This window comes from Suhomyces tanzawaensis (assembly GCF_001661415.1).
Source record: "Suhomyces tanzawaensis NRRL Y-17324 unplaced genomic scaffold CANTAscaffold_9, whole genome shotgun sequence".
NCBI lineage: Eukaryota > Fungi > Ascomycota > Pichiomycetes > Serinales > Debaryomycetaceae > Suhomyces > Suhomyces tanzawaensis.
This window is the reverse complement of record NW_017963644.1, coordinates 38,138-60,560: the sequence shown is the minus strand read 5'-3', so window position 1 is coordinate 60,560 and position 22,423 is coordinate 38,138. Positions and strand designations below refer to the sequence as shown.

At 43.9% G+C, this 22,423-nt stretch overlaps 6 protein-coding genes and 1 non-coding gene across 7 annotated transcripts; 3 read left to right on the top strand and 4 right to left on the bottom strand.

The window, feature by feature from the left end:
- Positions 1-677: 677 nt before the first annotated feature.
- Positions 678-1,061, bottom strand: CANTADRAFT_8350 (uncharacterized protein; the record flags this gene model as incomplete). The annotated part of the gene is made up of 1 exon (XM_020211284.1): positions 678-1,061. One exon carries the CDS (start codon positions 1,059-1,061, stop codon positions 678-680), a length of 384 nt encoding a protein of 127 aa, XP_020061873.1.
- A 1,057-nt stretch (positions 1,062-2,118) lies between these two features.
- CANTADRAFT_24024 (uncharacterized protein) lies at positions 2,119-2,694 on the top strand (the record flags this gene model as incomplete). The annotated part of the gene is made up of 1 exon (XM_020207034.1): positions 2,119-2,694. The coding sequence occupies one exon, from the start codon at positions 2,119-2,121 to the stop codon at positions 2,692-2,694; it is 576 nt and encodes a 191-aa protein (XP_020061872.1).
- A 213-nt stretch (positions 2,695-2,907) lies between these two features.
- Positions 2,908-6,667, bottom strand: MET18 (Met18p). The gene has a single exon (XM_020208132.1). The coding sequence runs from the start codon at positions 6,257-6,259 to the stop codon at positions 3,083-3,085; it is 3,177 nt and encodes a 1,058-aa protein (XP_020061871.1). The 5' UTR covers positions 6,260-6,667; the 3' UTR covers positions 2,908-3,082.
- Positions 6,668-8,226: 1,559 nt separating this feature from the next.
- Positions 8,227-16,353, top strand: CAS4 (Cas4p; the record flags this gene model as incomplete). The annotated part of the gene is made up of 2 exons (XM_020210719.1): positions 8,227-15,655; positions 15,725-16,353. 2 exons carry the CDS (start codon positions 8,227-8,229, stop codon positions 16,351-16,353), a joined length of 8,058 nt encoding a protein of 2,685 aa, XP_020061870.1.
- Positions 16,354-16,767: 414 nt separating this feature from the next.
- On the bottom strand, positions 16,768-16,856 carry CANTADRAFT_t248. Its single transcript has one exon. It is a non-coding gene; the product is annotated as a tRNA-Tyr (tRNA).
- A 994-nt stretch (positions 16,857-17,850) lies between these two features.
- On the top strand, positions 17,851-18,909 carry CANTADRAFT_8346 (uncharacterized protein; the record flags this gene model as incomplete). The annotated part of the gene is made up of 1 exon (XM_020211283.1): positions 17,851-18,909. One exon carries the CDS (start codon positions 17,851-17,853, stop codon positions 18,907-18,909), a length of 1,059 nt encoding a protein of 352 aa, XP_020061869.1.
- Positions 18,910-19,317: 408 nt separating this feature from the next.
- Positions 19,318-22,318, bottom strand: CANTADRAFT_8345 (phosphatidate phosphatase; the record flags this gene model as incomplete). The annotated part of the gene is made up of 2 exons (XM_020211282.1): positions 19,318-21,373; positions 22,269-22,318. The coding sequence occupies 2 exons, from the start codon at positions 22,316-22,318 to the stop codon at positions 19,318-19,320; spliced, it is 2,106 nt and encodes a 701-aa protein (XP_020061868.1).
- Positions 22,319-22,423: the final 105 nt, after the last annotated feature.

Here is a 22,423-nt window from a genome sequence, read left to right as displayed (position 1 = left end):
ACTTCGATAGCTTTATGGTGATGTCTACATCATGTTCCAACAGCATGTTTTTTGTTCAGTTGGGAGGTCATATCTACATAATAGTATACAAAGATGAGGAAAAATCAGTTCCAGGACTCATCTATGAGTCAATGATTGACATTAAGGGAACTACCAGTGGATCCGGGTGTCTTGCCCTACTCAAGTAGTCAATGAATAGAAATTTACACTGCAGATAGCATTAAAAAATTCCAATACCTTGAGGTTAAATCAACTAATTATTAATGATAAAAAAAGATCAATTAGTCTGTGGCATGCGTTGAGACGACTAACAGGTTACAACGTAGCCGGGTTTCCAATTTGACAGATACTCTCAAAAGAAAGACATAATGGACGAATTGCCACTTTTATGGAAACATAAATTAATTTGGGTCTGGTATTATCAACAGAACAATAGTAGAGTTATACCGTCGTCTCGCTTAGCGAGGTTAAAAAATCAATACAGTCCAAAAAACTAAATTACCCGAACCAGCCGTTACTCGTCACTACCAGGCGAGTCACCAACGTGGTACTCCCGGGTGGTTCTACTCTTGTTACAGCTATAGAGGAAACCTTCCTCAGCGCTACAGCCTGTTCATAGATCATTTATTCAAGATAAATACGCGAGCATCGTACCCCGGGTACAACGGCCAGTTCGCTTACAACTTAGGTCTTGGGTCAATAGACTTGAAGACACCTTCAATGGCAGTGGCCTTCATCATGTTACCCTTGACCTTCAAGGCACCGTTCATGAACAACTTTTGACCGTTGGCCTTACCGTTGGCCAACTTGACGAAGTCAGCGTCCTTCAAGATCAATTGGACGTCGGTCTTTGGGACGGAGTCGACCTTCTTGACGTTACCTTCGTTCTTGAGGTCCAAGATCCACGATTGTTCCTTGCCTTCCTTGTTCTTCAAGGTTATAGCAAGAACAGCCTTGACTTGGGCAAGGGCCTTTTGCTTGATCTTGTCGTCCTTGAGGGCGTCGTTCAACTGGGTGAGCAAGGCAGAAGCGTTAAATCCATCGGCGGCTAAGTCAGACATTGTAGTGATAGTGTAGTAGTTATTGATACTGAATAGAAAATACAATTGCTGGGTAGGCGCCTTATATATATATCGGGGTGAATTTCACAAGTATGGGGTAATTTTGTCGGGCTGCGGTGGACTGAATGGCGCACGTGAGAAGCCTCCTAGTTTGCACCGCCAGTGTGCTCACAATGCCAGACATGGCCGCGGTGGTACTTCGAGGGGAATGGTGCATTGTGGCCTCCAGGCCAGTGTTGGGCTGGTGCTTTGGTGTTGGAGGTGCTAGAGAGTGTCTGCCATGTGAATTCTTGGTCATGGCCCTGCTTGCCATTTGGATGGATTGAGGAGGTGGCTGTTTTGTGTCACCGCGATTCCTCGGTCAACTTGTAGTTACGGCGGGGCACGTGAGAGCAACTTCCATGTGATTGCAGCCGATGGAGTTTGGTTGGGAGAGTAACGGCGATAGTGACCGATACTGACGGGTACCACCGAGTAGAGGTGGTTGTGTACAGATTTGGCTGGGGCCGCTTAGCAGCCCTGCACCACTGCGAAAGACGTGTGGTTGTTGGCTTCTTTGGCTTCAGTGTTCATTCAGCTGCTACCAGTCGATCAGCTAATGTAACCGCCAACATATCCGCTAACGTAACCACCACCATCCACGCCACCCACCCAAACTTCCACCACTAGCCGCCACTAACCACCACCGACCGCCCCTACCGCTTAACCGCTGAACTGCTTAACTGCTTAACCACCACCATCTGACAGCATCCACATCAGACTTCACCACCCATGTGATTTCGTGACAGAATGCGTCAATCTGTCTCCCAACACGCATCTGCGCTTCTCTAGCATGTGCCATTTCTTTAGCCTGACACTAGTCAGGATTGGCGCTATGACCTCATCTATTGTTGCCTGTGATTTGCACTACCGGAGCAGGCCACGGCCCAGAATGGCACGCGATAAGAGTGGTCGCGTGCTCTTGGTCACGTGATCCACCCTCCGAAAATTCACCTCATCTCGCTGCCGAACCGTACCTGATCCCTGCCTCTCCAGCCAGTTCTCGCCTCCGAACCCCATGTCCTTCGCATCCAACACATCCAGAAAGCTGGCCCAGTCAACAGTGGCAAAGCTCTTCGAAAATGTGCTTCCAAACTCCACCTTGGCCGTGCCCGCGGACGACACCCATCTTTCCTCCACACAACTTCTTTCCAGACAGTTGAACACCAAAGTGACCAAGTCCAAGAAGAAAAGCGCTAAGTCATCCCAGAAAATCAAAAAACAAATGGAGCAAGACAAGAAATTCAACAAAATGATCAAGTATAACATCATCAAAGGCCACGAGGACCACTCGCCCGAAGAACTCAAGTACTTGGCCAAATTGCGCAGGAAAAACATCAACCAGATAAATAACGTGTCCAACATAGACGATGAGGACATTCTGCACGAGTTGGACGAGTTGAGGTCGTCATTATTGGACAATGAGTTGATTTCCAAGCAGCCCAAGAAGAGATTGAGAGGAAAGTACGTGGGAGAGACCAGACACGCCAAATACCAAGACTTTGACAGCAAGATCAAGAGAGGCTTGATTTCGTACCCAGGTTTGACTCCAGGCTTGGCCCCTGTGGACTACAACGAGAGTGATAGCGAGTAGGCAGCGAGCCGGAAAGAAGTTGTTAATGTGAACAGAGACAATTCACAATCCTACTTGCAAGCATATTTTAAAGTACTTCAACATAGTATCTTTTTTCATCACCAGAGCAGACACCTAATGCTGAACTAATGTATAATAGAAGCGCCCAATCGGATGCATTAATTGGTAATAAATCTTGGGAGTATGATTGATCGTCACTAGAATTTATTCCTTGAGAATACGTATATTCTTATTACGCCAAAATATTTAGTAATTATTCTTGAGAATATATGCATATCTTTAATATTGGTTGGGTATCCTATTGATACCCCTTTTGCATCCCACTTGTAATAGAACATTCTATATTAGGGCCGTTGCCCGAGGTCTATATATCTATAATGTACGGTATCTAAAGTTCATACAACACTTGTCTCAAGTCACAGCAAAGCTTCCGCACTGCTCTCTTTTTGTCATCCAAACCTCCTTTCAACTCGTTTAATGCACTTGCCTTGTATCTTTCTAAACCATTAAACTTAGTAAAAATAAGAATCAAGCATCTCAAACTCAAAATTCTGATCTCCTCGGAGTTAATTCTGACGTTACCAGTTCTGATCACCTTGGTAGCCCAATTCAACAAGCTTGGGATCAATGTCGATAAATGAGGCTGAATAATCGATTGACTTTCCTCAATCGTGATTTTCAAGGTGGATAATGATGACTTGATGATAGTTGTGGAATCCTTAACAGCAAGACCTCTCAAAACCAATGGCAAAATCTCTTTTAAGTGGCTGCTCAAAATCTTTGTCGAGATATTCTCAATAATCAACGACAAGGCATTCAATGATATTTCTGGATGGTTTTCTGAACTCTCGCAGTTTTCTATCAATCTTGGAAGAATAAGCTCGAACACTTGTTGCTTGTAGAGAAGCTTGACGTTCAAATTTGTCACTTTGGAAATCAACTTCTTGGCATTGATACTAGAGGTGGTCTTGGTATTATCGAAGATTTTAAGATCGATGAATAAGATAGTCAAGGATTTTGAAATGACATGCTTGACCTCAATATCTTGACTTGTGGTCAAGTCATCGATAAGCTTACCCAAGTACTCGATACCCACGCGATCAGTTCTCAAGATTAAAGCCTTTATCAACCAAATTAAAATCTCGAAAGATACAAAATCCTTCTTACCATAATACTTCTCGAGTTTAGATGATTGGTCACTGGTGTCAAATTTGTTGACGAGAATGGATAAAGTTTGCAAGTACTGAATTCTCAAAAATTCATCAGATTGGAGGGAATAAATCAACTTTGTCACACTCTCTTCTGCCTGCTCAACCTGCTCGAATTTCACTGATTTGTCCACGTTAGCTAAAATCTTATTGATAAGACTTACCAATTGATGAGGCTGTTCAAATACGTTTGGCAACCCGCCAATTTTGCATTGCAAAAAGTCATCCAAAATGGCTTGGTGCTTGGACTTCTCAATGAATCGGATAATTAAACCCACCAAATCACCACATCTATCGATCAAGTACTCATCTGGATTAACCTCGAGCTTTGTTAAAGTGGTCAAGATCCTTGGTACGAATGACTTGTACCATGAATTCATCAAAAACTGGTTGGTGGCCTGGATTTTAACGATCAAATCGATGAAAAGCTCCACAATAGATTGAAACAATTTTGTTTCGATTCCAGGATTCAACTTGTTGGACAATCTGATCGACAAGATCTCCAAAAACTGGTGATTGACGCAGATCTTACCAATCAAGTTTAATAAACGTTCGAACTGGTCGAAGTCTCCCTGAGCTGATTCAAGATGGATTAATAAGTTGGCCAAGATATTATCAATTACCAATTGCTCGTGGGTGTCCATGACTTGAGTTAATCCTGTGACAATCTCGCCCAAAACCAAGTCTTTTTCCCAGAAAGGAGTCTTGATAATAGAATCAATTATATCACCGAAATAGCCAAAAATAAGGTTCACTTCATTATCGTTCAAAAACTGGTGTATCTTGATCAATTTCACCAATTGCTGGATGGTTTTGCTCTTCAAAGTCTTCTCTAAGTTGGAGGAGGTCATCAATAACTGTCCCAAAAAAATTAGCAAGTGATCCTTGCAATGGCTCAACTCGTTACCCATGGTGAAATGTTCCAAATATTGAGTATTTGAGCTGGTGGAAATTCTGGCGATGAGTTCCAGATACGCCGTGAAGACAAAACCAAAGTTATCCACCAAGTCACGTTGCATGGATACATTGAGGGTCTCATCACTTACGTCCAACTCTGTGGCTGGGTTTGGTGCACGATACTCGTTGGAGATGTACTTACCCCAGATTTCGATCGAAAACAAAAAGCTCACAATCAGATTGAAGGAATGGATGGATAACGAGGCCACACTCGACAACAAGAGCACTGACTGCTTTGACTTATCCTTGGCCTTGACCAAGTTCTCTTTCAACTCGCCCTTGATGGTCTGCAAGAAGTTGTCCATCTGGACATCACCCAAGCGTTGGGCCAATTTCTGGACGATCACCAATGTCAAAATCAAGCACTTGGTATCGTCAGTGTCGTCGATGGAGTCGTAGGCGGGATAAAGCAGGTCGGAGTCGCTTTTGAACATGGAGACATCGTTGTGGAGGATCTCGAATTTGAGTGCGTTCCAGATTGTGAGCCAGTATTCCTCAAGGGTTTCCGTGGAGTAGTTTTCCACACACTGCAACAAGGTCTTGAGCACATCATTTCGGATGGTGGGGTTGGTGGAGGTCAACTTCTCGATCAAACTAGAGAAGGAGTCTTTAGCAAACAACGTCTGGGATGCGATACAGGCGCGAAGCTTCAACTTCAAGTCGTCAGCAGTGATCTTGTAGGGATCATTTGCTGGCGGAGTGAACGAGATGGGGAAGTAGCAGAAGCACACGTCAAATAAGTCGTTCATGAAGCTGTTGTGCAAGTCGTTGCCCTCAGGATCAAACGTGAAGGTGCTATTTATGGTGATGTTGAGTCCGAAGGATGTGAGGAGATTCCTGGGGTCCTTCTCGCCAGTAGCTAAGTGGATGAACGTCTTGACGAAGAGATCGCTTGAGTTGTGAGACTTGACCAAGTATTCGTTGTGATGGTCGTAAATTTGCTGGAGGATTTGGAACGCCTCGTGCCTGACCTTGGCCAAGTTCTTCTTGGGGTCGTACTCCTGGAGCACCTTCAACAACACCTTGTCTATGTTTTCGTGGAGAAAGTTGGAGAATTGCACGAGAAGGGAGATGGTGATCAACACGTACTGGAGGCAGATCTTGTCGTCAAACTTGTTGAGGAGGAAGTCCACCAACACGTTGATGTCCTGCTTGGACAACTTGGATTTCTGGAGCTGTTCCAAAGTGGCAGATAAGCAGTTCAACGATTTGGAGCGGATGATGTCGTTATCGGAGGTCAACGATGGGCCCAAGTTTTGGATGAATTGGAGAAGGGAGAGCTCGCCAGAGGCAAGCAAAAGCGATAGCTGGAGGGCATGGGCCTGCGAGGTTTCCAGGTCCGCCGTGCCAACCGAAGCGATGAACTGGTTAATTAGGGTGGGGACGTCGTGGATGGACATGGTGGTGGCGAGAATTTTCAGTCCGATAACGGCCAGATTATAGTTGGATTGGTACGGGCGGTAGCGACGCGGGGGGGCTACCGCAGGAAGCTAGCGAGGAGCGGTTTTTTTCTCGTGTGAAGGCTAGGGAAAGCTAGTGGTGCTAGTGGGAATTACTGGTGTGGAAAAAGTAGCACCAATGGGTTTTAGAAACTCTCATCGGGAGGTGTGAATGGTGATTCTAAGATTGTTATTTATCAGCTGGTATTTGTTGTGCTATTCATGGTAGCCCTCGATTCTGCTGTGCAGACGCAACGAACCCATGTCCCTGTCACGTGCATGCCAGTTATCAATTTTATAACCGGGGTTATTTCCTGGGCTGAAGCTTCTAACATCTGAAATTGTAGGGGTAATTACCTTGGGTCTCAAACAAGCATTTGTCTTTGTTTGAGGCTACTAGAGGCCATTTTGGAAATTTTTCACTGGGGTTCATTGACTGACCCAGGTGGTCGGAAATCGAATATTCACGTGTATATGTGTTCCGGGGTGTTTTTACCAAGTCCGTAGCTTGGTTCAGAGAAACTGCTAGGCCCAGAGCATAGGATAAAGCAAGTTAGTGCACGCATAGTATGGTCTAAGGCAATGCTAATCACGCTAGTACTGTTACCAGAGCTAGCTATACTCAGAATTCGCTATTTTTAGGAGCATGTCCCAAAGGTATCATTCAGAGAGACACTGTGACCAACGTATGCTACTCATCCTAGCATACACAGAATTATTATTTGCTCTTTGCTGTGAGCAATAGACTTGCGTTTTCACTACTGTTTGGAGCCAATCAGCTGCTAAAAAGAAAAACCTCTACTGGTGCTAAGAAGTATTTGGGTGAATACTCCTTGGGACGATTTCGCGCCAAAAACTCTCCCCCACTAAACTTCCCCCTACAACCCCAATCGACATTCGCCTCGCCTGAGGCCTCCTGAGGATGGCATGATTTCTCGCCTTCTCCGCAGTGCCGTCCATTGTCGGTCCCGTGCCCGCGATGTGCTCCATTGTTGCCCACGCTGCCTCAAGTATTCCTGCCGCCCTGCTGCCCTGCGGTCTCCAGGTGCTACCGCGCGGAACGTTCGTTTCATTTAGCGAGATCGTAGTACAACGGGATCGGTCGCCGGACGCCTCGCAACGTCAAGCCGTGGTCCATCTCGGGGCCCCCGCCACGACAGAGAGTGCCATGATGCTAGTGCCATACCAGTACGTGCTGCTGCCATCCTTACTACCATTCCAAGACATTCCACCACCATTCCAGTACCACACTACTGCCAGGCTGGTGCCAGCACCACTAATACTGTCTCGCTACGCCCTCAGTGCGCGCTCGCAGCCACTACCACCACCGTAGCGACACCACAACAACACCTAGCACCACCTGTACCACCACCTCCTCCTCCTCTATCACCTCCCTACACCACCTCTACCGCGTCCCACCTCTCCCACCTCCCCTCGCTGCCCTCCTCTGCCCTCCTCCGCCCTCTCCCCGTCCTCCTCCGCCCTCCTCCGCCCCACGCCAGGCCCCTCCTATTGTCGCATTTTATCCCTTCAAAAACGACTTCACTCTGTCACTTTGTATGCCTCCAGTGCTGATCCAGCCATCCATCGCTTGAGTATCCGTCGATACCTCCATCCTTCAGATCGGGTCTGCCATGATTGAGATCCCCGACTTAGACGACCTCGCGTCCTACTCGCCCCACTTGGATGCCAAACACGACGTGGATCATCCCGACCACACAGAGATGCCTGAGCTCGACATCAACCAATTGCCGTCCAGCCACTTCCAAAGCTCGCCCAGCATGACCAGCTACCCTCCAGTAGCTCCCTTACAACACTCTCATACCAGTGAAGCCACCCAGCCAGACGCTACCACCACACACATCGACCACCATCCCGCCTTCACATCTGTGGATGATCCTCAACTCTACCCACAGGGCTCTGGCCTAATGATAGGACCATCCTATGATCTCTCAGCAACCCCATCCAACCCCCAGTTCTCCAAGATCTCGCTAGCGCTTACAGAAGACTCCTACGACCTCAGGCCCCAGTACGTGGAATACGATACTGCCCAGGCATTGCCAGTGCACCAGGTATCGCCAGACTTGGCGTCCGTAGCCCACCAGGTTCGCCACATCAACTTGGACGCCGAAGACACCGTCGACACCTCGGGGTTGGCCCTCCAAAATGCTCCAGAAATCCACAGCAAATCCCACCCCAACCAGGAGCAGTTGATCCCCGAGGACCCCGACCTGGAGCCTCCCTACAAGTTCAATTTCAAGTTTGGTGGCGAGTCATCCACGCCTGTCAGCGAGGAGTTCTCGCTAGGAAAATCGTCCTACTCGGCCAAATTGCCCCAGGTCCACCAGTTGTCCTCGCCCATCTCACAGGTTTTTACGTTGAGCCACCACAAGGAAGATTCTCCCCAATTGCCCCCACCGTTGTCGCATTCCGCAAGCTCCATCAAGCGTCTCACTCTCGCGAACGGCGAAGAATTCAGCTCCATACGAAGAGACTTGGCCACCGACCTGAAGTCCCCAGCAGAGTACAGTCTCCATATCATATTCACCCAGTTCGTGCGCCATGCTGAGCGAAAATTGAACTTGTGTCTCGAGTACCCTCTCCTGGAAGAGCCTCCCATTCTTGATCTACTCGCGGAGGGAGTGGATCCACAGTTCGATAAGATCGTAGCCTCGTTGGGATATGTGGCCAGAAGAAAGCCCAAACCAGTCATTGACAGTGTCATGTTCTGGAGAAAATCTAAGAGCGAGGTCGCTGCCATGGCCGCAGCCGAAGTGGAGCGTACCGTAGCCACTGCGAAGTCGAGCTTGCTCAAGCTATCCAATTCCAGCGGCATTTCTCCAACAAACCCCGGCATAGCAAAGAACTCCAACTCAAATGATAGATCTAAGCGGAGTTTAAGCTTAATGAGAACCAAAAGCTTTTCCAAAATGGCCCACCGTCGTAACCAATCCACTTCTTCAGCCATCCCTTCGATCACAAGCACCCCCAGCATAAATCTGATGGAGCATGAGTTTGCTCGTCAAAAGAATTATTATGACGACCAAATTTCCCAGGCCCGTGAAACTGCCATCCAAGCAGACAGAAAATCGTTAGCGTCCATCTATATCCTTTGTCGTTTGTTGATAGAGGTTGTCAAGCAAACATCTTATGAAGTGATGGGCGAAGACTTGGAAGACAAGTTAGAAGAAATAGTCTATACCCAATTGAAGACGACCGACCCCATAAGCACAAGTCAATCCTTAGTGAGATCAGCAAACTGGAACTTGTTTGCCGAATTATTGGGATTCATGAGTGAAAAACGCTTCTTAAGTGTTAGTGATAGGTTTATTGCTGATCTCGAAAAAATATCTTCTAATGTCAAGCTTGAAGATGAACCTAGATTACATCTATTGATTCATGGAATGAAGCATTTGAAATTGACAAATTACCCGTTGGAAGTATTCGAAGAAAGCGCAGACTTCATTCAATCCCTCGCAAAATTCTTTGACAAATCCCAAAATGAAACCATCATTTTTGCATACTGCGAAGTCTTGAGCAATTTGGTATTGCCTTTAGCAGGGATCTTGACTGCAGAAGCTAACCATCCTACTTGGGTTGAGGCTATTGAGAAAATCTTTTACAAATCAGTTCAAATATGGAATGAAACAGTTAGTGGAACTTCACTCAATAAGTCAATAGCAGCCGCCAGCAATCCAGCATTATCGTTCAATTTGGCTCATGGCTCGGTTTCCACCATTTCCAACAACAATGGCTGGTCCTATGCACTTCATGCAATAACCTCAGCATTATCCGTCTCCAGGAAAGAGCTCTTCTCAGAAGTCTGGTTCAGGATTATAGAAGAAAATAGCTTCAAGCTCAAGCCAAAAGTTGAAGTTGAAGATAAGATTACATTCATCGTTTGTATGGCAAGATTGGTGTGGGTGTATCTTTACAGATTACCTGACACCTTGAATAATGTTGTCAAGAAATTAGACAGCTTATTTCAAATTCTTTTATTCAATTCTACTGCCAGCAGCAAGAAGAATCAGTGGATTATCTTTGACAATTTACTCATCAATGCTTTGGTAGAATTAATCAGAACTGTTGGATTCAATCACTTAAATTATGTGTTGGACAATGTTTTAATTAAGTTACTCAAAATGAGTTTTAATGGAACTTCCTTGGAGAACTTGTCACCAGAAAGAACTATTTTGGTGATTAAAAGTTACATGGTCATTTTGGAGGACTATGAGTTGGGTAAGAAACCCAAATTTCCAACTGATAAAGAATTGGATGCCAGAATGGGTGATGAAGAAGATTTGGAAAGATCTAAGAGGCTCAATGAGTTTCAGTTCATTGCACGTACATCGAAGAACTCCCTTTCACATGAAGAACTTTGTCGTTCTTTTGCAACACTATTGAGATTATTGGATAATCAATACGGTTGTGATATCTGGTCATCTTCTAATGCATTGTCGCCAAACAGCAGTGGAAGTGGATCCAAAGGACAATCCACCTTCTCTGCATTTCATTTCGGAATGGATTTCTCCTACCAAATGACTAAGAACTTGCACATTGAAGTCTTCGCCACTTTGATCGACTCGATTCCGTTCACCATGGTCACACCCTATGGAGACAAACTGTCATCTAATTCCACTGCTAGTGGTCCTGGAGGAATATCTTTTAAGAGCATAGTGGAAATATTAACAAGAAACTGTGTTCACTCAAATCCAAAAGTTTCATCTGCAGCAATTAAAGCTTTAAAGAAATTGGCCTCTCGGAAAAATCCAAGTAGTTTAATCACCATTTTTGCTAAGATTTCCTTCCAATTTAGTGATAAACCTGGCCCCAATTATGATTCAGACTATTTGAGCTCAGCTGAGTTCAATAAGCTCTTGAAGATCTATGTGGATCTTTTGAAATGTTGGTTAGAACAATTTAACGAATTGACAGCACAAAAATTAATGGATCACCAAGCAAATCCATTGGCTCAAGATGATGAAATGATGAACAAAGATGTGCTCAATGACTTGTATCAAATCAATTACAAGAATGATGACCTCAACTTTTCCAATGGAGCAAAATTGAAACCAGGAGATGAATTAGAATGGAAGACCATTATAACCGTTATTGAAGATGTGGAAGGTAATGGGCTTTTCTTTTTGTGCTCACAGGACTCCAAATCCAGGTACTATGGGTTGTGTATCTTAAAATTAGTAGAGCAATTCGATCAGGCCATATACAATATCACGAATGAAACGAAAGAAGACAAGGCTAGAGCACTGTCACCTGAGTCTGAATCCAGAAAGACACATTCCAGAAGCTCTTCTAAGTTTGCTGCTGACATTGGAACTAGACTTATCCATATCTTGGAAGATATTGACTTTATTGATCTCATTAAACCGTACCGGAAGGAGCTTAGTGTGCCAGAGAGAAGTCGCTTGGCCAAGCTTAAGAATAAGAAAAATATTCTTATCAAGTTAGCGGAATCAGATTACGGGATTGACTCCAAAATTTGGTTGAGATTATATCCGAAACTTCTTGATATCTTCTTTGAAAGATGTCCAATGCCTGTGGCGATGTGCAGATCTATCGTTTGTGTTAGAATGGTTCAGATGCATGAAAGAATTTTGGAAATTTCCGAAAACTACAAGAATTTTACTTCTTCCATTTTCTCCAAAACCTCATCCACGATCACTTCCACCATAATCTCAGGATCTTCAAATAAGATTCCACCTGAGATATTGATCAATCAATGGAAATTGTACCTTATTTTTGCGTGCTGTTCGCTTACTTCAACTAATGATCAAAAAATCTCTTTTCCAAATCAGCCTACCCACGGAAGGAAAAGGTCAATGCAAATGTTCATTCAGCATCAAAAGATCACTTCGGCAAAGTCTGTCTTTAAGATGGTTTTACCCTTGTTGAAATCACAACAGCCAATGATAAAGGAATCTGTGATAACCGGCCTAAGTTGTCTTAACATCAACATCTTCAAGACGTTCTTAGATAATATACCGAAGAGCGTGAATGAGTGGGAAATTCAGCTAAAGAAACGAGATCATGGCGAGGATAACTTGAGAGTTGAAACGATTCATATTTTGAGCAACATCACAACCAAGTTCAAGGCCGATCCTCAAATCTATACTGATGATTGGATGATTGCCAACTTGGTTTCAATAGTCAAGAATCTCAAAACATTCTTGTCTCTTCCACAAATTCAGATAAATATTGAATTCCAGAAATTGAGAAGATACTTTTGTATTCTTTTAGAGAATGTGTTAATTGGACTCAAGGACTCGACTAATCTTAACAAGTGGATCCCATTTGAAGCAAGAATAGGATGTTTTAACTTCTTGAAAGAATGGTGTGGTTTTGGTGAAGAAGATATCACCAATGACCGGTACTCTACTATTATCCTGAAAGCATCGAAAGATTCCTCTGGAGGCTCTAAAGATTCTTCCTCAAAGCTTATCGCCATGTTGGAACTCGAGAAGAATCTACTTCAATCTGCATCTCTTAGTTGTATGTCTATGTTGTGCCTGTTTCCTATCAAGCAAGAAATTGAGATCAATGGAAATTCAGTGGTCATGGCTTTTGAACTTAACAGCCTTATGAATTGGATCAATGCATTATTCAAATCAAGGGATTCAAAATTCCACGAGTACGGAAGGCAGGCACTTCGAAACCTTCTCACTCTTAACTTGGATGATGAAGATATCTACTCGTGTGTCATAATAGAGTGTTATTCGAATCAAGAATCTCCTCAAACTTTGGAGAGCTACTTCACCATCTTCGTTGAAGAATTCTTGTCAAGAGATCAAGATCTTATGAGCGTACCTTTCGATATATTATGCTTGGCAAACTTCTTGATTGGTAATGACAATTTCGAAATTAGATGTGCAGCTCTTAAGCTCTTGAAATTTTTGGATGCTAAGACATTCAAAAGCTACTCTTTTGATAAGTTCACTGAGTTGATCCATAGTAGGTCGAAAATTGTCTACAAGAAGGCTTTATATGAAGTGTCAAATCACTTAGCAGAGTTGGATCTTAAGGGAATCTATGACAGAATTAGCTTCATGACAAAGTACTTCAATCTTGTTGGAAATGAATCCAGGAGAGATATCTTGTCGTGCTTGTTACCCTGGGTTCAAACTGTGCAATTAAAGCACACTGATGTAACAGATTCCCCTAAAAACAAGGATTTAGAAAGTCTTTCACAACCTTCAATAATGGTTTTAAATAACCTCTTTGAGATTACAGTCAAGTTCAGCTCAAAAATTTCCAATGAGGTGGAAGCCTTGTGGGTGGCATTAGGGGATAATTCGTCGAACTTCGACATCATCATTGATTATCTCTTGACCAATTGTTTGGAAAGAAAAAATCCCATATTTGTTGAACATTCTCGTCAGATTGTTGATTACTTAGCCTTTGCAAAACCCGAACATCAACTCTACGTGATTGACAAGTTTATCGGAAACCTCCAACCAAAGGCGATGGTACCACCTACCGCTAAGGCAACAAATGCAAATGAAAGTATGCTGGACTTCCCTTACATTGCAAACTTATGGAAGGTGATTCCGTATAGCGAGAAAGACTCCAATTTTTCATTAGGACAATTATCGATGATCTTTTTGGTTGATTTGTTCATGGTACAGAACGACCAAATGTTGGAGAAATTACCTTTGCTTCTTCATGTTACATTCTCTTTGTTGGATCACTATCTAGTGATCGTTCAAGAACAATCGATTAGTTTATTGATCAATCTTATTCACTTGTTAGCTCCCAATGAATCGAAGAGTGCAGAAACTATAGAGACCTTGAGATCAAGAAACTTGTGGGTTTATGACGATTTGAACAATGATAAAAAGGGGGCTCGTACTCCAAAAACAATGGATTCTTTGACCAGAAACATTCTCACGATTTTTAAGAATCTTAGTCCAACACTACAAGATGATTGGAGCAGAGTTTCCTTGAATTGGGCAACAACCTGTGCTGTCAGACATATTGCATGTCGTTCTTTCCAAGTATTCAGATCCTTATTGAATTTCTTAGATCAAGGAATGTTGAAAGACATGCTTCATAGATTGTCCAACACCATATCAGACGAGACTCATGACATCCAAGGATTTGCAATGCAAATTTTAATGACATTGAATGCAATTACTGCAGAGTTGGATTCTGCCGAATTAATTGATTTCCCGCAATTGTTCTGGTCCTCTGTGGCATGCTTGAGCACCATTCACGAACAAGAGTTCATCGAAGTTTTGTCAACGATGTCGAAATTTGTGAGCAAAATTGATTTAGATTCCCCCGATACCGTATCTTGTCTCATCTCAACATTCCCACCAAAGTGGGAAGGAAAGTTTGAAGGTCTTCAGCAAGTTATTTTGATCGGTTTGAGATCTTCAACTTCATGGGAGGCCTCGATCAAGTTTCTTGATAAGTTGAACACTTTGAAAGATAGTGAAATAATTGGAATGGGATCTTCAAGATTGCTCATGAGTGTATTAGCCAACATGCCCAGGTACTTGCATGCTTTGGGCAAGAAGGAAATTTCAAATGAAATCGAAAACTCGGCAGTGTCTTTGAGTGATATGGCCTTAAATTGTGACAAGCCCGGATTGTCTAAGATCCTAATCTCATTATCCAAGAACAGATTCAGATCAAAGAAGGACTTCTTGGTTCAAACGGTAACCACAATCAAAAATTCTTTCTTCCCTGAATTTGAAGCCCAATCACTTGTTTTACTCTTGGGGTTTTTGTCTAATAAAATACCTTGGATAAAAATTGAAACCATGAACGTCCTTAAGCAAATTTTCCCGTTAGTCAACCTTCAAAGGGACGAGTTTATTGGGGTTGGAGCTGACTTGATATCTCCTTTGCTTCGGTTGTTGTTAACTGACTACGCTGAAACGGCGTTAGAGGTGTTAGATGAAGCAGTTGTTATATCTGGCTCTCAATTGGATAAAGATGTATTGAGAATGAGTTTGGGTAACACATCACTTAAGAAGGAATATGAAAAAACTGCAACACTTTTCGGTATACCTGATGAGAATGGTTGGGCCATTCCCATGCCAGCAGTTACTGCCTCAAGCACTAGAAATAATGTACACGCGGTATTTTCTACTTGCTTGGTCAACAATGTTGTTGATCAAGTCGAGGTGAAGAATGAAGAGGAAGAGGAAGAGGAAATTCATTTCCACATGGAAGACTATTATGGTCCTTCAATTGTTCCCGACTACGGAGACTCTTTGTCTGTTAATGTTGAAGAGCCTGATGCATCGCTTAGTAATGTGTGGGCAGCCCTTGATGACTTCGACTCCTTCTTTACCAAAGACACAGAACAGACCCCACTTGTCACTGGAAGAAGAGGTAGCATGTTTGGACCATCTAATTTTGGAGGCAATGGAGCAATCAATATTTCTGGTGGAGTTACAGGAGAGCATAATCATAGTGCATCTGTGGATACAAAGAATTCGAGTGATATTCTGGTGCCGATGGATTCAGCACCACATGTATATGATAAGAATGCATCGGTTATTCTTAACCGGAGTTTAGCCAGAACTCAATCAAATACTTCATTCAAGAGCAGCTTGGCAGATTCGATAGGAACTTCGAAGTTGGGTGAAGCAGGAAACTCAGTTGCCAGCAAGAGATCATACATTCCATTCAGGAGCAGCAAGAGTAATTTCAAGAGTAAGAATGACAGTTTCACTACCCCAGTCATTCCTATGAACTCAACTTTCGAAACCCAGAACAGCTCTACTCCTTTCAAGACTCCTAATGTGACTACGCCAACATTATCAACTTTCAACGGAAACATCAGTGGAGGTCCAAATTCGCCGGGGGCCTATCCTGTCCTGGACTCTAGTCCATATGAGCCCAATCGATTTGCATTAGGAAACAAGAAGAAGTCCAAGAGGGCCACCAAAGTGTCACCCAATGCTGGGTCGCCTGATCTTCTGTACTGGGCCAATCCTAGCTCTCCTGGTGTGACCCCACCAGCATCTACCCAATCTGGTACACCCAAGCTCAAGGAGAAGAGGAAGACTTCACAGAAGTTCCGTTGATGTGGCTATAACCACAAATAATATCTTCAACACAACGCCCATCTGCTAGAAGCAGACAATTGACGTTTTTTCACAGCTTAGCCGGCCATTTCGCTCGCAAGAATCGCATAAGTATTCTTGTTTGGAAGCACGAGGTCTTTGTTCATAGTCTATTGAGAATATACTCATTACAAAAAAAATTGTAGTCATACTCCAGTTTTTCTGTTTGTGAACCAAATGCAAAACTGTAAGCGGAATCTAACTCGCCAACCTTGACCAGCTGCAATTCAGTAAGGCAAACAGCTCATTTAGAAAGAACACAGATGCTTAGAAAGTGTGTAATATAATATTCTTCTCGATTGTGTTGTAACTCTTCAGTAGCCTAAACTAGCTGGTTTAGGCAATTATTGCTTCCCAGTAACTATGCAAAAAAAATCTCCCGGGGGTGAGTCGAACACCCGATCTCAAGATTACTCTGAGTTAACATTACAGTCTCGCGCCTTAGCCAGCTTGGCCACCGAGAGTTATTTGCGAACAGAACAAAATACACACAGTTTAGTCTAGTTCCTAATACCCATATTAATGCTCCAAAATTGCTGAAAACGTTATTTTAAACACTTATACTTTGCTATAAAGTAAAAAAATGCTCTCTTTAAGATAAATTTGATTGTTCTTCCAATGGATCGAAAATTCCAGATAATAGTTATCGTATTCATAGCAATTTTTCAATTCGCTGACGTATATCAGTGACTTGCCTCCCTCGAAAAAACTTAATTGTACTTGTAATGCAATGGAATCGCCTATTTTTCAAACTCGAAAGCTAAAAATAGGCTTGTAAATTGTACCAAACTCTTCATACGCATTGAAAAGAAAACAAAAAACTTTTTATACAGACCAATTATAGACCAGAAGCGCATCCTCTGATGTAATATGTATCCAGCAATACAGAAGATAATAGAAACTTAAGTCATTATTTACTTTCCCAAGAAGTGGAAACCTTTAAGCAAGAAAGTATTGAGCTAACAATCTACTGTACTACGCCTTTTGAGCTATGGAGTTAATTTATGGTTTCAAGATTACTAGTAAAATCCATGCAGTAGAAGTTTGCCGATGTGCAAGTACCGTCAATGAATGGGAACACATTTCTGTCACAAGTTTGAAAACAATCATATTTGCTTAGATAGTGACCTAGGCTAGGTCAATATCGAAAATATTGTTAATCGTGACTGCAAAAACATTTTACTTTCGGACAGTTGCCAACTCATTTTTTTGAAAAATTTGAGAGAAGAATTGAAAACTACAATAATCGAAAATTCACTGGATGATGAATCCTAAGCAATAGAAGTGTTGATGGATCACTATCGCACCCAGGCACTTTCTGTGGCTTGCGCTGCATAGCCGTGCCTCCGACTTGATGATTGCTTCTCGAAGTCTGTCACGTGATATACTCACATGATCTTAATCTCGATGAAAAATTCATCAAAAAGTCTTCATCGATCCAGCCAAGAGACACTAAAGATGCCACCAAAGAAGAAGCCTCAAATCTCAGATAAGAACAAGGCCAAGGCCAAGGCCAAGTCTGCCGACGACAAGGCGTTCGGTTTGAAGAACAAAAACAAATCGAAGAAGGTCCAACAGCAGATTCAGCAAATGCAAGCAGGTGTAGATGGAGGAAGACAGAAGCAAAAGGAAGCGGAAGCCGCCAAGAGAGCTGCCGAAAAGAAGGCCTCGGAAGAAGCCAAGAAGGAGGCTGCTGCGTTATTTGGTATTACACAACAAAAGGTTCCATTTGGAGTCGACCCCAAGTCGATTCTCTGTGAGTTCTTCAAGAAGGGAGTCTGTACCAAGGGCGCCAAGTGTAAGTTCTCGCACGATATTAACGTGGGTAGAAAGGATGCCAAGAAGGATTTGTACACCGATGCCAGATCTGAAAAGGAAGAAGATACCATGGATAAATGGGATGAAGAGAAGTTGAGAAGCGTCATTCTGTCCAAGCACGGAAACCCCAAGACTACTACCGATAAGGTGTGTAAATATTTCATTGAGGCCGTGGAGAACGGTAAGTATGGTTGGTTCTGGGTGTGTCCCAACGGAGGTAACGACTGTATGTACAGACACTCGTTACCAGCCGGTTTCGTGTTGAAGACCAAGGAGCAAAAGAGATTGGAGAAGTTGGCAGAGGAATCTGCGCCCAAGATCACCTTAGAAGAGTTCATCGAGATGGAAAGAGGCAAGTTGGACAAGTCCAAGTCTACTGCGATCACCATCGAGTCGTTCAACCAATGGAAGGCCAAGATTGAAGCAAAGAAGGCGGACGACAAGAAGAAGGAATTGGAGAAGGGTGGAAAGAGAGCCTTGACCGGTAGAGAAATCATGTTGGCCAAGTTTTCCGACAAATACTACACGGAAGAAGACGATGGAGACACCTTCGACTTGTCTCAGTTCAAGTCCGAGTTGCCAGAGGACTCATCCGAAAACATCAAGGACTATGGTGATGGTAGCAACGTGCAGCAGTTCTACCAGCAGGAGATCCCAGATTCTACCAAGGAGGATAAAAGTGCCCCTATCACAGCATAATTGTGTGTTTGCATATGATTTCAGGGGTTCTTCTCCATTCCAATTCGCATCGTGTATATTATTAGGTTTAGCCACAGTCTGCTAGCACAGCTAGCTATGGTTGACAAGGATGGGGCTCACTAGAGAACCTCGTCATAAAAGTATTTAGTACCGAATATTAGTACCAACCATGACTTGTTAGGGAGAGTACGAAAAGTACCAGAACTTGTAAGAGAGTTAAGGTGCGACGAATTCATTTGAAATAAGAATACAGTGAAATAGTAATATTCTTTTCAGTACTTCGAGCTTAGAAAACGAATTCCAGGCCATGGAAAAGTACGAAAATAAATGCTAATCTCCCATCGTAGTCCAATAGCAATGTACCTGACCATCACCAGATTTCTATGCGATACCTGATGGTAGACTTATTCACAATAAGTCTTTATGTTCGATATGTGATTGTAGGATGGATCCCGATTGAATAAAAAAATCAGCGTCATCATCAATAAATAATTTCAACTCTGTATTGGTGCCCTCCAAGTCTTGGATAGAGTCGACAATTTTCCGAATCCACAGAGCTCCTTTCGGATCCATTTCTTCCAAATCAAAGTAATGCTGGGTAAGTAACACGTTTTCAATTTCGTCCAAACAGCCTCCTTTACTGTGGGATGCTCTCGTAATTGTATTTTCGTTAGATGTCAAATATCCATTGGGGCTTGATTGTGTGTGTTTTTTCAACGATAATTCGGTATCAGTGTGTGATTTCATAACTGATGGCATATTTGGTTGCCTTTCAAGATTATTCCCCTTGAGAGTATTTGGCTTTTTGGGTACCATTGGTGGAAGTTTCTTGGGGGACTGTGCTGGTGCAACCATATCAGTCATATCGATCAAATCTTCCACTTCCTTCGGTTTAGGCTTCTCTGCCTTTAACATTCTTTTCTTGATTGCCAATAACCTATCAATTTCTTTGAGAATTTTTAAGTCATCAATATCGGATAAGGAATCTGGAACATATCTGATATAAATAGCCACAATCTGATTAGGGTTAGCTACTGCCAAATCCACGTAAGCCTCAAGATCGTGTTCACCCGAGTCACCAACACAGATGAACTTTTTCTTTGGAAAGTCGCCCACGATCTTGTTTAACGTCCGTTTCTTTCTGGACGACGATGGCTCCATGAGTGATGCAATTATATTACCTGTATATTGCTTTAGGTGGAAGGACCCAGCAGGGAGATTGGCAGACTTGAAGTATTGGTCGATGGTGCTGAATAGTTGCCAAGGGGAGTTGGAGACGTAATGGAAAGAAACTCCCGACTTGGTGAGATCGCAATACCATTTGATCACTGTCGGTATTTTCCACAGTGATACATCTTTGAGCAACAAATTGGTCATGAGCTCTCGCTTGTCTCCAATCACACCTGTCAATTTGATAGTATCGTCGATGTCACTGATTATTCCGAAACCATCACTAGGCATGAGTAGGATATCTTTGTATGCGAAAATGGATTCATCAGTGACTGTTTTGACATGGATGAACGATGGTTCGTATTCCACTTGCAAGCAGATTTCGAAATGGCCATTTTCATCCGTTTTTACTGAATAGGGGGTCACCAAATGTCGGTTTTTGGGATCCTTTGGACCCACAATCACCTCCAACTCAGCGTAGGGTATAGATCTGGCAATGAAACAGGCCAATCTCTCTTTGATCAAGTCCTCTGTGTTTGCCTGGGATTGAGAGGTGTCAGTGCCTGCAGATGAGCTGGAGTTGAACGTTCTGATGGACTCGTTATCGGAGTCTGGGGGAGCTGAGCCAGGCTCTAGCACATCCTGGCTCAATTTCTCGCTTTCTAGCTGGTTGACCACTTGTTCCGTGGCTTGTGAATTGTTGTTGTAGCGGGTGATCTGTCTTGCTAATGACAAGATCAATCTGTTCTTACGGGTCATCAACCCTGGGCACGAAAGCCATCCCTTGACATCCACATGGTAGGCGTTGGATTCGTACCTGGTATACGAGGGAAAGAGTGCCAACGAGGTGTCTTTTGGAAACACCAAGTTTCCGTTCTCGTCGTAGATATCACTTGGAGAGCTCTGGCCAAAGGCACGTGTGGATACTCCCGAGGCTAGAGAAGACACTGAGCCCGTGAGTCGTGGAATATAGGTATCTCTGGTGGCCTTGGCTAAGCCCAACAATCGTTGTCGTCTTGACACTGGCTGGTTTGATCCAAGCTGTTCAGCCATCCTGGCATTCCGTAGCTTCTTGTGGAGGTGTACGACAGTGTTTGGGGGCGCAAGTTTCTTGAGGGATCTGAAGTCCTTGTAGATGTCCGCCACGAGCTTGAACTTGGAGTGTTTGGCGGGAGGATTGCGCTTGAAGATCCGCTTCGCTAAGAACGCTGAGGCAAGCTTGATGAATGGGACCCTGCGACCTCTCAACTTGACGGGTGGGTGGGGGAGATACGTGGAATGAGGGAGGGTGAAGCTGGTGGTGGGGGCTTCACGTGCGATGGAGGTGTGGTGGACGGTTGGAGCGGGTGGTGTAGGTGTAGAACTGAGTGATGGTGTGGATGGTAGCGAGCGGTCGTGCGAGACTGTGAGGGCGTAGTGGGGCGTAGTGGGGCGTAGTGGGGCGTAGCGAGGGAGTAGCGAGGGAGTAGCGAGAGATTAGTGAGAGAGCAAGAGCAGCGAGGGAGTAGTGCAACTGCTGGTGGGATGTTGGCGACTAACAGTCTCACTCTGGATTCGTGTTTTTGGGATTGGTGCCAGCCTGGCTGGAGTTCTATCCACTGGCGATCTGGAAGGTTGATACAATGTACGATATTAGCATCTCATAATAAATNTCAAGAAGGGAAGAAACCCAACAATATTGTACGATTCTATTGCTATATTGGTTATTCATACAAATACGTACTAATTGAAGTAACTTTATCGTTACATACTTTGTGATTGTTCAAACTTATAAATTGAACTCTTTCACCAAATGCTGTGTACTCCGATCTTATGTAGTTTAATCCGGAACTGAAAATAAACTTCCCGGACTCCTGACAGACTGGTGGCTGCAAAACATCCCTGATGCCATCCACGGCATTTGCACAGTCTGACTAGCTGCTGACCACTAGCCACGAGGTAGCAAGAATTTTCTGAGAAGTAATAGCCCAGCTCCGTCGCTACGTCCCGGCCCTGCGCTCGCGACTTTCTCCTGGCTCGCGGGTTTCCCACGAGGTGCACTAGCACCACCAATGGATCTACCATACACTATAAGAACCCCAGCCTCTCTACCACAACTGCTCCAACAAGCCACACTCCAGCTAGCCACTACCACATCGCCCAACTACCATAGAACTCTCCCGAACCCCCACCTTCCCTCTGACTTTTACCCTGCCTGTTCCTGCCACTTCCCTCCATTACTTCTCTGTCCTGCTACCATCGTGCCACCGCACCACCACCGCGCGCCCCAGCCCCTATCCCCGCTAGCGGATCACCAGTGACCTCCCGCGCTCAACACCAATCTCCTCCAGATCACCACCATCAT